The sequence below is a fragment of the Rana temporaria genome, chromosome 4 (assembly GCF_905171775.1).
Source record: "Rana temporaria chromosome 4, aRanTem1.1, whole genome shotgun sequence".
Classification (NCBI taxonomy): Eukaryota; Metazoa; Chordata; class Amphibia; order Anura; family Ranidae; genus Rana; species Rana temporaria.
In genome coordinates this window covers 366,131,520-366,149,867 of record NC_053492.1, presented here as the reverse complement: position 1 = coordinate 366,149,867, position 18,348 = coordinate 366,131,520, and the positions used below count along the sequence as shown (strand labels likewise).

The 18,348-nt window shown below is 42.3% G+C and overlaps 1 protein-coding gene across 1 annotated transcript in view; it reads right to left on the bottom strand.

Moving 5' to 3' along the window:
• The window catches only part of WDR27 (WD repeat domain 27), a 453,976-nt gene that overhangs the window by 180,038 nt on the left and 255,590 nt on the right, over window positions 1-18,348 (bottom strand). The window contains exon 22 of the mRNA XM_040350915.1: window positions 2,391-2,485. Coding sequence (XP_040206849.1) covers window positions 2,391-2,485 — 95 coding nt within the window. The remainder of the gene's footprint in view (window positions 1-2,390; window positions 2,486-18,348) is intronic.

The window sequence follows — 18,348 nt, the reverse complement described above, 5'->3', positions numbered from 1 at the left end:
AAGGTGAACTTATCCTTTAAAGATGTCATGTGAGGGAGGGTTCTTCCCCCACAGTGAAAGATTCTCAATCCCTCTTCTCTGAAATGTCTATCTCTTCAAGACCCAAAGCACCCAATTTCACTTCCCCAGCTTCAACTTTAAAGCCCAAGTTGAGCCCTTCCCTTCAATGTAAAACTTGGCCTACAAAGTCCACTAAGCCTTATCCAAAGCTCCCTTTTCAATGAAGGGAACGTCTGTTACACTTTGCCTCTCTCTGAGTCACAGGCATTCCAGAACTGTGGGTTCAATCAGTGGTTTCAAAGGGGTACAAAGAAAAACTCTGTGCCCTGATTGCTTTCTTCTCTCAAATCATTCAAAATCTTACCAAGGTCAGTTAGATTTACAGAATGTTCTGAGCCATCTCTTTTCCCAGTGAGTGGTTTAGCTAGTACCTTCAGAAGAGCAGATTCAAAGGTTTTTATTCAAAACCCCTTAAAGGGGTTGTAAAGGTTTATTTATTTATTTATTTTTAAATAACAAACATGTCAAACTTACTTCCACTGTGCAGTTTGTTTTGCACAGAGTGTCCTCGATCCTGCTGTTCTAGGGTCCCTAGGTCGCTGTCTCGGCTCCTCCCCACTAGCCCCCTCTGGGAAGCTCTCTCCCGAGGGGGTTAGCTTGCGGGCGCGCTCCCGTGTCATACAGTCTGTGTGCATAGACCATCCTTTACCCTGCTCCAAAGCACCCAAAAAAGATTGCTCTTCATTGCCTGGACGCAGTCAAAGAAATCACAGCCTACCTCAAAGCAACAGCTTCTATCAGGAAAAGGGACTTTCTATTTGTCCTCCCCTCAGGGCCTCAGGCATGTTTATAAAGAGATCTTTCAAAATGGGAATACATTTCAGTAATGAGGTCACATTTATATGTCTGACCACTATCTGATTTCCACTGGTGTTTTTGAAAGTTCTTATTGTTAAGGTGGAATTCCAGCCAGAAGCTTTTTTTTTATTTGGATAGAGTGAAGATATATTAGATATATATATTTTTTTTAGATGTATGCCCACTATCTGTCCTAGAGACATGAGAGGAAGAGAGTAGAAATATCTCCACAGCTAAGCAAAATTCCACCACTTATGCCCTGTACACACGAGCGGGTTTCCCGACGGTAAAACTGCGAGGAGCACTTTTGGCTGGGAATCCCAGTCGTGCGTGTGCTTCTCACAGTTTTTCCGATGGGAAAAACTGGCCAAAGGCCGCCAGACAAAAAAAAAAAACCTGCTCTCTTTTTTTGCCGCCGGTATTCCCGTTTGACTTTTTCCCGGGGGAAAAACTCAGATAAAGCATACACACGGCCGAGATTCCCAGCCAACCCGCTCGTGTGTACGTGAGAGCAGGTTCTCGATTTTCCCGTCTGGATTTCTGACGGACCTTGACCCGTCGGGAATCCTGACCGTGTGTACAGGGCATAACAGTTGTCACTGGAACAAATGTCATAAAAGCCATAAACCCAAGAACAAAACTTGAACATATTGCAGTTCACCAGTCCTTAGACATGGTGGCTATTCTCCCCTTCACCCATGTAACAGAGATAAACAAGTGTTTGAAGTCCAGTCTCAGTAGTAACAATGCTTTCCTCCATAAATATTGCGGGGGAATGAGCATAGCCACCCAGGGACAGGAAATTACCATGTGAAAATAAAATGTAAAATGTCTGAAAAAAAGGAAAATTAATGCAGCCACCACATCTAAAGGCTGGTAAACTACAATATATACAATTTTTGTGTTTGGGTTGATTTAAGCCTCATACACACGACCAAGTTTCTCGGCAAAAACCAGCAAGAAACTTGCTGGTTTTTTTTTTTTTTTTTGCTGAGGAAACCTGTCATGTGTACACTTTTCGACGAGGAAACTGTCGAGGATCTCGTCAAGCCAAAAAGAGAGCATGTCTTCTTTTTCCTCAACGGCAATGGAGGAATTTGGCTCGCCGAGATCCTCGACAGCCTAACAAGGAACTCGACGAGCAAAACGATGTGTTTCGCCCGTCGAGTTCCTTGGTCGTGTATATGAGGCCATACACTTTAAGTGTAGTAATCCACAGCAACCAATATCCATCTTGTACTGGCTTGACTTCCGCAATGTGAATTCTAACTGGCTATTAATTAAAGAAAGTCAGAAAATTTTATAGGCATGAAAAGCTAATTTTGATCAAAAATATTTATATTGTGCCTATACATTTTTCAATCTCCTGATATTTACATGGTGATAAGAATATGTAATTGTATAGGTGGTCCTGGAGATGTTTTGGCTTGTTGATTTCACACAGTCAGTTGTATATAAAGAACACAGAGGTATAAGCTGATATTGTGAATAAAACATATTCAGAATGCAAAGTAAATATTAAAAAAGGATACAGGAGTAGAAGTCATTCACAGCTGAAATGCCAGTAATCTCCACTGAATCCAGATGAAACTTTTCAACTGTTTTACATACACTCTTCTGTTCATACCTACAGAAAAACACACATTAGCGAATAGGTTATACAAAAGTGAATTGTCTATCTCTAATAGCTTACACTAAGAACATGCTTAAGCTTAATGATTTACATTTTTTAAACAAGGTCCCAAGCAAACCAAATCAGTAAAATCACAGCATGTAAATACAATTTGTAAAAAGTAGAAAAGTCAGCATATTCACAGGTCTAACTCAAGACATTTCCCAGAATGAGGAGTGGGAAGGGTAGGGTAGTGCTGGTTAAGGTCTAACTATTTACAGATTGTAAGGGAGCAAGGGGATTTATCTTTAGGACACATGTAGGGCCTGATAGGGGCAAGAGATTGTAGGGGAAAGGGATAGCAGGGGAAGAGAAGGAAATAAGGTGTGTTTGAATTTAGAGATGTTTTGTGGTGCATTAAGCTGTTTGAGAAACAAAAGTGAAAATTTGTTGAAGAGAAGGCATAGGGGTCTTGCAGAAGTATGCTTTCACTCTTTATGAAGCTGTAAAAATATGCAAAAGTAATTTAACCACTTCCAACCCAAGGACGTCATATGACGTCTTTGATTTTCAGTGGGGATATCTGAATGATGCCTGCAGCTACTTCTGTGAACCGTAAGAACAACCATAGCGGCAGTTAAGCTGCTTGATCGTTCTTACAGGCGGTGGGAAGGGACATCCCCCCTCCCGCTGCCCTCCGGTGCTTCTCTGGGTTTGCCCGTGCGATCGGCAACCCGGAGAAAGAATTTGCCGCCGGCAAACCATGATCATAGAGATTTCCGCTGACCAGATGGTCCCCAGTCATCTCTATGACAGTCAAAGGCCCGGTCTTGAGGTTATGACATCACACCCGGCAAGCAAAAGTAAACAAAGCCAAGCTCTCGGCTGGAAGAAAAGAGATCAGTCAATCTTTCCAGTCTGGAGCCATAAAGAGGAAATTTCACACACCATTCCTATTACAAGGGATGTTTACATTCCTTGTAATAGGAATAAAAGTAATACAAAAAAAATTAAAGAGAAAGTAAAATAAACAATAAAGCGTGAAAGCTACAGATATTGCTCTAGACTTACTCTATAATTCTAAACTGGTAACCTGTAAAAAATAAAAAAAAATGCTGCCTCTGGAGATTTTTAAGTACCAACGTTTGGCGCCATTCCACAAGCGTGCGCAATTTTAAAGCATGACATTTTGGGTATCAATTTACTCAGCGTAACATAATATTTCACAGTATAGAAAGAAAATTGGGCTAACTTTACTGTTTTGTTATTTTTTAATTCATGAAACAGTTTATTTTTCCCCAAAAAACACGTTTGAAAAATTGTTGCGCAAATACTGTGTGCCATAAAAAGTTGCAACGACTGACATTTTATTCCCCAGGTTGTCTGCTAAAATATATATATAATGTTTGGGGGTTCTGAGTAATTTTCTAGCAAAAAAATAATGTTTTTTACATGTAGGAGAGGAGTGCCAGAATAGGCCCGGTATGGAAGTGGTTAAAGTGATATTAAAGCTTCAGCTTTTTTTTACATTCAAATAATAAACATATTATACATACCAGCTCTGTGCAGTAATTTGGCTCAGAGCAGCTCCAATACTTTTCTCAGGTTCCCTGCCAATGCTCCTGGCCCCTACCACCTACCACACAGAGCTGCGTCTCGGCCCCGCCCCTCTCTCTCCTCATTGGCCAATGCATGAAGGTAAAAATCCTTGAGCTTTTAGAGCCACTTTAAATTTTGGGGTATTTTTTTTTTTTACATTCAAATAATAAACATATTATACTTACCAGCTCTGTGCAGTCATTTTGCTCAGAGCAGCTACAATCCTTTTCTCAGGTTCCCTGCCGATGCTCCTGGCCCCTACCACCTGCCACACAGAGCTGCATCTCGGCCCCGCCCCTCTCTCTCAGTGACCTTTTGTTCAACAGGACATCAAAGGGATCTGTTGATATATTTTAGACCAGTATTGCTGCCAGACACTCTCATCAAATGCGGGCAAAGGTACTTTCTGTTTAGCAGGTTCTAAAGCAAGTGAAAGGGTAAAACAGTAGGGTTTTGGAGACCCTGACCAGGACTCGGTAACAGCTCATAAATTTGTAGTTTGTTTCAAGGTCTGAAATAGGGGTTTTGAAGATTCCCATATTTGGTCTTCATTTGGCAGCATATAGAGTTGGAGAAGAATGGATAGTTGGTAACTGTTGTAATGTTTGGGGGGTTGTTTGTTGTGAGTATAGTCCACACCGAATGTTCCCATATCAGGGCTTGTTGGCCCACTTTTATTTAAAGAAAAGTTCAAAAAAGGTTCCAGAAAAACAAAATCAATGAATTTCCCTCACAGGGGTTTTCAGCATTTCCATACAAAGAAAATACACTTTCATCCTCCAGGCTTATGCATGCAGCCCTCCTGGTTTACACCGTATGGCTGCTCAGGCCTACCACTTTAGGACCTGGTCCATCTCCCACAGACCTTTTTTTGCCAAAACTATCCACATAGATAGCAGCCCCTCGCTGCTCTGACCCTCAGGCTTGGGTCTCAGTCTGTTCCAGTGCACATGCACTCCTCTGGCTTCTCTCTTGCACACCTGGACTCCTTGGGAGGGTGGAGCCCAGAACCATGGTCAGATCACTACTAATAGCACAGCACAGGCCTGGTGGTTCACAAAATCTGGACCCGGGATTGGAGATTTCATCCCACCCAATTCTCTAAGAAATCTCCAGACTCCAGGTCCCAAAGCGGATATTTCCAAGCTTTGAGGAAACTCAAAAGTGAGTTTCCTCCCAATTAAGCAAACCCCCTGGAGCTCCTTGAACTGCCTGATTGAGAATTCTGGGTTAACATCCCTCTGGTGGGGCATCGCTCTGCTACACTTTTTGGCATACAAGAATGAGATCACTCCGTGGGGTAGAGGATATGAGGCACTACGAGATTCAAATGGAATTTTCAAAGAGTCGATAAAATGTTTAACCTTCAGGTATCGGAAGATCCCTCCAGGTAGAAGGTGAAAACCTTTTTGTAGGAGACGAAATTACTTAACCACTTCCCGCCCGGTCAATAGACAATTGACATCCGGGAAGTGGTTCTGTTATCCTGACTGGATGTTTATTGACGTCCAGCAGGATAACATGCCGGCACGTGCCCGTGGGGGCACACAGCGCGGCGATCGGTGATGCGGGGTGTCAGTCTGACACCCTGCATCTCCGATCTCGGTAAAGAGCCTACGGCAGAGGCTCTTTACCACGTGATCAGTCGTGTCCAATCACGGCTGATCACGATGTAAACAGGAAGAGCCATTGATCGGCTCTTCCTCACTCGCATCTGACAGACGCGAGTAGAGGAGAGCCAATCGGCAGCTCTCCTGACAGGGGGGGTTCACGCTGATTATTTATCAGCACAGCCCCCCTGGGCTGCCCACACTGGACCACCACGGAAGCCGCCAGGACCACCAGGGAAGGGGGCAACATGTGGATGGGCAGGTACATACCCCATGGCCATCCACATGTAAAAAAATAAGCACAATAGATGCCAATCAGTGCCCACAAATGGGCACTGACTGGCAACATGGGCACTGCCTGGCAAAAAATAGTAAATAAATAAACAAGTGATGCCCAGCAATGCCATCATCGGTGCCACCCCTCAGTGTCCATCAGTGCCGCCTCTCAGTGCCCAACCATGCCCAGTGCCCACCTATCAGTGCCCATATGTGCTACCCATCAGTGCCACCCTAAAGTACCCATCAGTGCCGATCAGTGCCGCCTATGAGTGCCCAGTGCTGCCTATGAGTGCCCATCAGTGCCGCATACCAGCGCCGCCTATCAGTTCCGCCTATCAGCAACCATCATCAGTGCCCATCAGTGCCACCTCATCGCTGCCCATCAGTGCCGCTATATCAGTGCCCGTAATTGAAGAAGAAAACGTACTTATTTACAAAAAAAATTAACAGAAAAAAATAAAAACTTTATTTATTTTTTTCAAAATTTTTGGTCTTTTTTTAGTTGTTGCACAAAAAAATAAAAATTGTAGAGGTGATCAAATACCACCAAAAGAAAGCTATATTTGTGGGAACAAAATTATAAAAAAATTGTTTGGGTACAGTTTAGCATGACCGCGCAATTGTCATTCAAAGTGCGACAGCGCTGAAAGCTGAAAATTGGCCTGGGCAGGAAAGTGCGTGAGTGAATAACTTGTATAGCGCTACAAATGCAAATTAGATCGCCTCAAGGCAACATTCGGAGGCAACGTTTGTTCCAGAGACTAAATTATGCAGGATCAGCTAATTACAGGGCTTTTTTTCAGGGGGAACTTGGGGGAACTCAGTTCCACCACCTCTGGCTCAGACCGTTTGGTGCCCGCTCACCACAATCACTTGTAAACACAGAAGTCTGGTTTCTGTGTTTACAAGTGACAGCTTTGTAGCCCCCTGAACTCTGCATGTAATGCAATTCTGGCATTTAATACCCCTTTAAGACCCTTCTACTGTTTGTGAAATCTGAACGGGTCGTGGTTAAGTTCCTGCACCTATTTTCTGAAAAAAAAAGCTCTGGCTAATTGTATTTTCAACAACAGTCAATGTGGGCCTAAATTATTATTATGCGTCTCGAAATCATATGACGAAAGAAGCATGCATTATAGCTTAGTGATTTGTTTTGTAACTCGGTGTACAGAACAGTCAAAACAGCCACCCTCAGTTATCATTCTCTGACAGGTAACACATAAAAAAGCATAGTAATGGTATTATCACATCAGTAATTTCCAAATGAATGCACCCTATTGGACTATCAAGGTGATTAACAGAATGCTGTGCTAGGTTTTGCCAGGAATTTTCCCAAAGGAAACAGGAAATGGCTCCTTTAACAATAATTTGTTTTCAGCCAGAAAAGATTACAAATAATGTTACTGTCTGTCTTACATTTTTCAGAAGAAAATGTTTTATCATTTTTGTTCTCTGTAATGTTTAGTTCAAGATTTGTTTAAATAGGAGGAACAGTGAGTACTAAAACAAGAATTTATTTAGATGACAATGCAGAGGAACATTGCAAATAACATTCATTATTACCATTATGTCTGCATTATAAGCCAATCGTTTATGGTGAGACATAACACATTTAATCAAAAAATCCACAAACAGGAATTGACTGTCTAAGTTTCTTGATGAATATTATGTACAGTAATTTCTGGGAAATGCAATCCTTCTGCAGAGAAATGGAATGTAGTAGTGTCTGTGGGACTTCACTGTACGTTTAAAGCGTATGTCAAAGCAAAATAAAAAAAGCATATTCAGTACATGCACATTTCTACTTGCTTTTCCATTTAACCTCTTTGCTGCCAGACCAATTAGATTTTTTTTTTACACACATTCTAAAACGTGCCTTTTCTATTCTGAATTTTACTTCTAACCCTAAAACATTACAGTTACGAGCATAATCCGTTCCAGGAGAATGCTCGTAATCCAAAGTACTCGCATATCAAAGCAAGTTTTCCCATTGAAGTCAATGGAAAAGAAAACAATTTCTTCCGCATTGACTTCAATGGGATGCAATACCGAATGCAGCCAGAGGTTAGGGGGCGCCAGAGAGCATCGAAAACGGCTGAAAAGGCCCGAAGATACTTTGGCTCGTTTCCTGCGCACCCATACCTCAGGCCAAATGAGGTACTGCAGGCCAATGTTTGGCTTTTCTTGGCTCCTGCGCCCCCATACCTCAGGCCAAATGAGGTACTGAAGGCCTATTTTCGGCTCTGCTCGGCTTCTGCGCTCCCGTACCTCAGGCCAAATGAGGTACTGCAGGTCTATTCAGCTTGAATTCTGCTCGTCTTGCGAGTCAACACTCGCAAACCAAGTCAGAATTAAAAAAAAAAGTTTCCCGCAAATCAAAACGCTCTCAAACCAAGTTACTCTTAAACTGAGGTTCCACTGTATACAGTACAGACCAAAAGTTTGGACACACCTACTCATTCAAAGAGTTTTCTTTATTTTCATGACTGTGAAAATTGTAGATTCACACTGAAGGCATCAAAACTATGAATTAACACATGTGGAATTATACATAACAAAAAAGTGTGCTAAAGAACACAAGGAATGGACATTAGACCAGTGGAAATCTGTGCTAAAATGGAAATCTGCGCTAAAGCGCCTGAAAAACGCCTCCAGTGTGAAAGGGGTCTTAGTGCGGCCATCTGGACTCTTCTTGATTAGGCCATAGGTGTGAGAACTGGGCCTGCACATGCTGGAGAGTGTGTGTGTGAGATGTATTGCTGTGGATATGCCTTGAGCAGTGCTTCTTCACTTGGATTACTTCCATGTACATTAACACCTCCATCTCCATCTGGACCCTCCTTGTTTGTGCAGGATAAGGGACTTAAACAGCATGGGGGTTAGATATACAGGGGAGGATTGTAGGTGGAATAACCCCTTCACCATGACAGAACACATAAATGCAGCCTCCATGGACTGGGCTTTTTGTCGTGGGGCAGCATATATGCTTATCTGTCATTGTGCTGGGAGCGCTCCACACTGTGCTCTCCCAGCACAGAGACAAAGGACTAACTGAGACCCCTGGGTCCCATACTAAAGATTAGGACCCGGAATTCCAGATTCTGGGTTACCTGATTGCTGTGGTAGCCTCTGATTGGACAAATCACTATAGATTCCCACCCCTGTGTTGTTTTCTCTGTAAATGGAAATGGAATATACATGGTATCTTTCTCTCTCCTTGCAGAGAGGGAAAAAAAAGTATGTGTGAATAAATAAATAAAAATAAAGGAAAAAATACCTAGTTCAAGGTTTGAGCTAGGTCAGTGCCAGGGTTAGTGTTTGGGTCAAGTAAGGGTCAAAGTTCAAGGCCAGTATATTTTGGGGAGGATTTTTTTTTTACGTATTTTTTTTATATTTAATATTACTGTCAGTTAGTGTAATGCCGTGTACACCCGATCGGAATTTCCGACAACAAATGTTCGATGGGAGCTTGTTGTCGGAAATTCCGACTGTGTGTAGGCTCCATCGGACATTTGCTGTCGGAATTTCCAACAACAAAAATTTCAGAGCTGGTTCTCAAATTTTCCTACAACAAGTTTTGTTGTCGGAAATTCCGATCGTGTGTACACAATTCCGACGCACAAAATTGCACACATGCTCGGAATCAAGCAGAAGAGCTGCACTGCCTATTGAACTTCATTTTTCTCGGCTCATCGTACGTCTTGTATGTCACCGCGTTCTTGACGTTCGGAATTTTCGACAACATTTGTGTGACCGTGTGTATGCAAGACAAGTTTGGTATTGTTGTCAGAATGTCCGATCATCTGTACACGGCATAAGTGTGCCTTAGGTAGGACAAAACAAGGCAAAATGTGCACTATTGTTTCTGGGTTGTACTATGGGTACAAACAACAAATAAAATACACATATGTGGTATCGCTGCGATCGTCAGGAGCAGGAGCAGGAGAATTTATTTGGGGTTGTTCTTTGGTGGTAGGTTATGGAAATAACAAGAAATATACAGCTAAATCTAAAAAAAAAAAATGTTTTTTTGACTAATTTGGGCTTGTTTTCTTTGATACCGGTAATAAAAAAAGAAAGTTTCATTTCACAAAATTAATGTTTGACCATTTATGATTTATTTTGTATATGGGAGATTATAGGATATGCGCAAGATCATTATAAATTATTTAAACCACAAATGCTGTTACTGTCAATGTACAGGAACTAATGAATGAATAACTCATCCATTCATTAGTTCTTCCTTCCACCCATTTCTTCTTTGCAAGCGAAAGGGGAGGTGATCGGGTGCATAGATAAACCAATTATTGGGTTGAAGATGAGACAAAAAAAATAAAAAGTTTTATTTATTTTATGCTTATGCCTTCTGAAGCTGACTCATAGGTATAGTACAACAATGACCCTTAGTGGAAGCAAGAAAAAACAAACAGTATACAGTTTAGTCCATTTATATTTGGACACAGGCACAATTTTAGTTTTTTCTGGTATTTACCAAAACATATTCAAGCTATAGTTATATAATGGGCTGAAAGTGCACACTCTCAGGTTTAATTTGAGGGTATGTACATCCAAACCGGAGGAAGGGTTTAGGAATTATAGCCATCACCCCTTTTTCAAGTGACCAAAATTAATTGGACAATTGAATAAAAAGCCAGTTTCATGGCCAGGTGTGGGCTACTCCTTCATTATTGTAAAAGGTCTGGAGTTGATTCTAAGTGTGGTATTTGCATTTGGACTCTTTTGTTGTGAACCTACATAATGCGTTTAAATGAGCTGTCCATGCAAGTGAAACAGGCCTTTGTAAGGCTTCTAAAACAAAACAAATCCATCAGAAATATAGCAGGAGCATTAGGAGTGGCCAAATCAACAGTTTGGTACATTCTGAGGAAAGAAGAATGCACTGGTTGGCTCAGCAACATAAAAAGGCCTGGACGTCCACGGAAGACAACAATGGTGGATGATCGCAGGATCCTCTCTATGCTAAAGAAAAAATAATTCACAACATCCTGACAAGTGAAAGACACTCTCCAGGAGGTGAGCGTATCATTGTTAAAGTCTATAATCAAGAGAAGACTTCACAAGTGCAAATACAGAGGGTTCACCACAAGGAGCAAACCATTCATAAGCCTGAAGAATAGAAGTTAGATTTGCCAAAAAAACATCTAAACAAGGCAGACCAGTCCTAGAAAAGCATTCTTTGGACGAATGAGACTAATGCCCTGTACACACGATCGGTCAATCCGATGAGAACGGTCTGATGGATTTTTCCATCAGTTAACCGATGAAGCTGACTGATGGTCAGTTGTGCCTACACACCATCGGTTAAAAAAACGATCGTGTCAGAACGCGGTAACGTAAACCACGTATGACGGCACTATAAAGGGGAAGTTCAAATCCAACGGCGCCACCCTTGGGGCTGCTTTAGCTGATTGTGTGTTAGTAAAAGACGATTCGCGCTTTTCTGTCTGTTACAGCGTGATGAATGTGCTATCTCCATAACGAATGCTAGTTTTACCAGACCGAGCGCTCCCGTCCCCAATTTAGTCTGAGCATGCGTGGATCGGTTAATTTTAAAACAAGTTTCAATTTTTTTAACTGATGGATAAATAACCGATGGGGCCTACACACGATCGGTTTGGTCTGATGAAACCGGTCCATCAGACCGTTCTCATCGGATTGACCAATCGTGTGTACGCGGCATGAGGTTAACCGGTTTCAGAATGATAGGAAGAAAAAAGTGTGGAGAAGGCTTGGTACAGCTCATGATCCAAAGCACACAATGTCATCTGTAAAACATGGTGGAGGCAGTGTGATGGCATGGACATGCATGGCTTCCAGTGGCACTGGGTCATTGATGTTTATTGATGATGTGACAGAAGACAGATGCAGCTGGATGAATTCTGCAATGTTTAGCGTAATACTGTCAGCCCAGATTCAGCCAAATGCAGCAAAGTTGATTGGACAGCGCTTAACAGTACAGATAGACAATGATCCAAAACACATTGCAAAAGCAACCCAGGAGCGTTTGAAGGAAAAGAAGTGGAATATTCTGCAATGGCTGTTTTAATCACTTGATCTCAACCCAATTGAGCATGCATTTCACTTGCTGAAGGCAAAACTAAAGGCAGAAAGACCCACAAACAAAGAATAACTGAAGACAGCTGCAGGTAGAGCCTCAGAAAGGAGGAAACACAGTCTTTGTCCATGGGTTCCAGATTTCAGGCAGTCATTGCCAGTAAAGGATTCTCAACAAAATATTAAATTGGATTATTTTGTTTTAATTTTATTCTGGTGGCATACAGAGCCAAAAGTATGAAAATTGTGCCTGTGTCCAAATATATATGGACCGAACTGTATGTGCAATACTCATCTTTGTTCTGAAGCTCTCCTTATTCTCAAAATCCCACCTATGTAGGCCCCATGATTTCTGCCAAAAGGATATGAGGGAATGGCAACTAGGCATAACCAGTCACGTTAAAGCTCTGCTTGAACAATAATACTCTTCTCTGTCAGGGACCATGTGACCAGTGCTGGAGTGGTTCACAAATAAATTAACTACAAAACAAAGGCAAGTACTTCACATCTGCTTTCTTCATTACTAAGGTTGATGATTCAATAAAAAGCTTGTATGGGTGGCCTTTCTGTGTGTTATTGCAATCTAACCATATACTGTATTGTAAACGCTGAGTTTTAGGGAAAAAAAATACTGCATATATTTTTGCAGAAAAAAATGATGCATTTATTATTTTTTCCTACATGAGCCTGCACAGCATTGCACCTGTAAATAGTGGTGCAATGTCGGGTTCCTGCACACACCTCCTCTGTACAGGCTGTTAAAAAGCTGGATGAAGAGTGAATGGGCTACAAGAGTACTGTTTAGGATGCTCATATTCCATTAGGAACTATTAGGTAGATTCACAAAGAGTTAGGCCGGCTTATCAGTAGATAAGCCGGCCTAACTCAGAATATACGCCGCCGTATGTTTAAGCGTATGCTCAAACAGAGATACGCTTAAACAAAGCTAAGATAGGACGGCTTGCGCCATTCTATCTTAGCTTGCAATTTTTCTGCTGGCCGCTAGATGGCGCTTATATTGCGGCCGGCGTAGATAATGTAAATGAGGGGATACGCCGATTCACGAACGTACGCCAGGCCGACGCAGTCGAATTACGTAGTTTCCGTAAGAGATAGGCCGCGTAAAGTTAGTGCTAGGCTCTAGTGGAATAGTAATGTTAAGTATGGCCGCCGTTCCCGCCGCGAAATTTGAAATTTTTACGTCGTTTGCGTAAGTCGTCCGCGAATCGGGATTTACGTCGTTTACGTCCAAGTTCGAAATCAATAGGCCCTTACGGCGTACTTAGCCGCAATGCGCACTGGGAAATGTAGTCGCCCGGCACATGCGCAGTGACAAAAAACGTCAAAAACGTGAGGTCAAGCCTCATTACCATGAAACACGCCCCCCTCCAAGTCATTTGAACTAGGCGCCCTTACGCCCGCTCGTTTGAGGCTACGCCGCCGTAGATTAGCAGGTAAGAAGATTGAAAATCAATACTAGCCTAGCTAATTCACGGCGGCGTAGCCTAAACAGGCTACGCTACGCCGCCCTAAAGTTAAACCCATGTACCTGAATCTACCTATATAAGCCTAACTGCTGTGTTGGAAGACAGGACTTGTAGCTCTTCATTTACAGATCCCCGTGAATGAGTGACACATGTTACCCTAAGTCAGTGTTTCTCAATTCCAGTCCTCAGGCCCCCCAACAGGTCAGGTTTTCAGGATTTCCATTATTTTGCACAGGTGATTTGATCAGTTTCACTGCCTTAGTAATCACCACAGCCTTTTCATCTGAGGGAAATCCTGAAAACCTGACCTGTTGGGGGGGCCTGAGGACTGGAATTGAGAAACACTGCCCTAAGTACTGGTGTAACATGTATCATGTTCCACCGGTCACAAGCATCGACACCCCTGCTGTGCAGCGGGCGCGCCTGCTATTCCACTTAAAGGGACTGACATACAGCTACGCCGGTCCGTGGGAGCGAGCCGACCTGCCGCAATATGACGGCGGCTGGTCGGCAAGCGGTTAATTTGCCAGTAAATTACAATTCCTTGAGAGTCTTTTTTGGAAATGCAGTGAGAACAACTGCCAAAAGGGGTCTGGTATATATTTTGGGAGGTCTCCATGCCATTTTTTACAACAACAAAAAAAGAAGCTGGCAGGGCAATGTAATTTACCAGAAAAAGAAAATGTCACTTTCACTGTTGTACATCCTTCAGCAAAAAAAAAATATATATCATATTAAAACCCTTATCCTTAATGAGGGCCTGTTATAGACTTTACCGATACCAGAGTGTATGCAAAAATAAATAATAATAATATTAATAATGTACTGTTCCCCCATACCAGACCTGTATCTAAGCATACAGCCTGAAGGACCATTCTCAACCATGCCAAGCCACATGGCCTCAACATGGGGAGGGTACTGTGCCAGAGGCGACTACTCTGGCAAAGCCCCTTGTTCCTATGTTGATGAGAACAAGGGCCTCTTTCCCACATTCCTGGACTGGTGGATGGGGGGGGTCTGTGGGCAGAGTGGTTATCGAAATTCGGAACTCCACTTTAAAATAAGGAGGCCCCTAGGAACACTAAGGCCCCGTACACATGACCAAACATGTATGCGGAAACTGGTCCGCGGACCAGTTTCAGCATACATGTTCGGTCGTGTGTAGGCGCAAGCGGGCCGAATTCCAGCAAACATTTGCCCGCCGGGCCTTTTCCCAGCAGACAAATATTCCTGGACGTGTTTTAAAACCGTCCGCTGGAATCCTGCCCGCTCGGACATGTACGGTCGTCAGTACAGACCTACCGTACATGTCCGAGCGCCCGCCGTCCCTCGCATGCGTCGAATGACTTCGATGCATGCGTGGAAGCCTTTAAATGGCAGGCCCGCCCACGTCGCCGCGTCATCGCCGCGGCGACGACGCGGACACGCCCCGCGTAATGTTTACGCGTGGACTTCTGTACGATGGTTAGTACAGCCATCGTACAGAAGCCCTCTGGCAGACATGTACGGTGAAAACGGACCGGTTTCATCGTACATGTTTGCTCGTTAGTACCCGGCCTTACAGTACTCTCTCTATGTGAATGACTAAGAGGTAGATCTGCATCAATCAGGATTACATGCATTCCAACAACCCAAAGAAAAAAAAATACTTGTCAAATCCTGATGACTGCAATGATTACAAATATGGCAATATTTTGTCAGTGATGTCAGCCACCATCCGCAACACTTTGTTTATATTCAACTGGCAGACAGAAATTCCCAGATGACAGCTAAATGGCCAAGTGGGACTGAGTCAGTGGTTGCTAGGAAGCTGGCAGCTGCTGGCTCTCTAACAACAAACCTGAGCAGGAAGCTGTCACATTTAGCAGCATTAGCAATACTGCTGTTCAATGTTTCACTTCCCATTGCAGACAGAGGTTGGCTCGGTGAGTGGGCTAGCAAACACACTTTTTATCTCACCTGTTCTCTGAACAGGCAAAATTCAGACCAAATTCTACTTTAGTCAGAATCTGAAGCTCTTTCTTACTGAGGACCTGCAGTTTAAGGGTTATGCCCTGTACACACGACCGGTTTTCCTGACATGCCAAAACCCGACATTTTTCCAAATGTGATTCCTGTCAAGCCTGCCTTGCATACACACTTTCAGTCAAAAAAACGCTCGACCAAAGCGAGTTGACGTCCAACACGTACAACGGGACTATAAAGGGGAAGTTCTATTCAAACGGTCCCACCCTTTGGGCTGCTTTTGCTGATCCTCGTGTTAGTAAAAATTTGGTGAGAGACGATTCATGCTTTTCAGTTTTCGTGCTTTTCAGTCCGTTACAGCGCGTCTAATGTGCTATCTCCATTCCGAACGCTAGTTTTACCAGAACGAGCGCTCCCGTCTCATACTTGATTGTGAGCATGCACGTTTTTTTCCCCCTCGGAAAAGCATACACACGAGCAGTTTTCGCAATGAGAAAAAGACTGACGGGGAAACACGACAGGAAAAAAACAAGAGCAAGTTCGAATTTTTTTGTGGGCAGTTTTCTCGTCGGGAAAACTTCTATGGAGCATACACAACCGGTTTTCCCAACCAATCTAAAAAATGGCAGTTTTCTCGTCTGGAAAACCGGTCGTGTGTACGAGTCATAACCCTACATCTGCTTCATTCTGTGGCTCTATGATAACGCTGCCTTTTCTGCTGCTTCTTGAATATTCCCCCACCAACATATTTAGATCACCAGTCATCAGGGGGTCAGCAAAGCCCTGCTTCTCCAGGGCATGATAAATCATCATTACAGCTATGCATTCAGAGCAGTTCATGTGGAAGTATGATAAAAAAAAAAGCCTAAATGAGCAATGAAGTCAATGCAGTCTCAAACACTTTTGTCAACTGATCACAAAAATAAACTCCTCTTGACTGAGCCCTTCCTTATAGTACACAGCTATTTCAGCATCATTATCAATTTCTGCATTTACAGACAGAATAAACCACTAACGATTATTTGAGTTAATAACCACCATAAAACCATGTCTTTCCACATGTACGGAAAATAACATTTTCGTCACACTAAAAAATGTTCTAAGCTTAGAGGCTCTTCCGGCTGCGTTGCCAATTCATGTTTATATTGCAACCAGAAAAACATAGGTAAGCACTTTTTGATAACCCAAACCAGAAAGGACTATTTTAATCCAGAATTTTAGGATTTGTTTTATATTTCTGTTGGATATTTTAGTGCATTATTTGAAAACCACATAGCAATAACTTACTTTCAACACTAAAGAAAAGGGCAAATGAATGCAAGCTATACATGACATCATAGCGAATAAAAAAATATTTTATATGGGTATTTGGTCTGATATTCCCACATAAAATGTTATCACATAGCATCAAATATATTTTAAAATCAGCAATTATAATTGATAACGTTTTTCAAAAGTTTATATTGCATGATTAACAAAATACATGACTGCTTGAGGCAGAAAATAATGTGTTGAGAGGAAATCATTTAATTGGGAACCCTGTTCTAATAAAACTGATTAAAAGGGATTTCCTCTTGTTACTTCTAGATTTCCTCTAATTTAAAGAAAAAATAAAGGGTTATATAAACAAAAACATGCATTTTTAATACATCTGCATCATGTGAAATCTTTATAATGGAATATTTCTATATGCAATAAAGTCACCTATAAGCACAGTGATTGTATACCTACTACAATCTAATATGCAACTGTACACTCAGATTTCATTCTGTGTCCCATTATTTGTATTCATAGTGTTCTGCTATTTAGGCCTCTAGAAGGTTTATTAGCCCTATATAAAAAAAAAATATATTTTACTGAGTCATTAAAAATAAGCAGCCCAAGGGCTTAATAGCTTTTGTACCAGAGGCTTTTCATTATTGCTCTAAAACATTATGTATTATAGAAAACAGATTTTTTTTTACCTCTATGAGTTAGGGCACCCTAAATACTTAGGTCTATCAAAAATATATATTGTTTACCTTTTGTCACAAGGAATGCACAAGCATAAGGCTCCTTATAATTAGTCATGTGACTGTATTCTCAAATCTCATAAATTCAGCTTAAAGTGGAGGTTCACCCTATAAAAAAATTCTAACACTGCATCCAGCCCAGTTGTGCATATAAAATGACACTGACCTTTTTTTTTTCTTTTTCGTAGATATCGTTTAGCCGTGGAATTCACAGCGGTTTCCGGGTAGGGAATCCCGCGGGAGTGGGCGTTCCTATTGACATGACAATTGATTGACATGCTAAGCGACGGCGCACACAGCGCGTCACGACTTCCCGAAGGAAGCTCGGGTCGGCTCGGCTCTATTCGGTGCCGGTGCGCAGGCGCCGAATAGAGCCGAGCCGACCCGAGCTTCCTTTCAGGAAGTCGTAAAGCGCTGTGTGCGCCGTCGTTTAGCATGTCAATCAATTGGCATGTCAATAGGAACGCCCACTCCCGCGGGATTCCCTACCCGGAAGCCGCGGTGAATTCCACGGCTAAACGCTATCTACGGAAAAGAAAAAAAAAAGGTCAGTGTCATTTTATATGCACAACTGGGCTGGATGCAGTGTTAGAATTTTTTTATAGGGTGAACCTCCACTTTAAGGTGATCTCTAAACATTATACTTTTTTACTAGTATGCACTAAGGGACACAGGAATTGTAAAACTGTCATTTTAAACTGTCACCTACAGAAGGTTGGAACACTGGCATAGAGGAAAAATGTTATAATCCAGCCCCCATATAACCCCTCCTCTACCCTGCATGCCTCTGTTTTTTTGCTAGTTGTCTAGGAGGTTGGACGTCACCGCTGCTAAAAAAAGTTCACACTTTA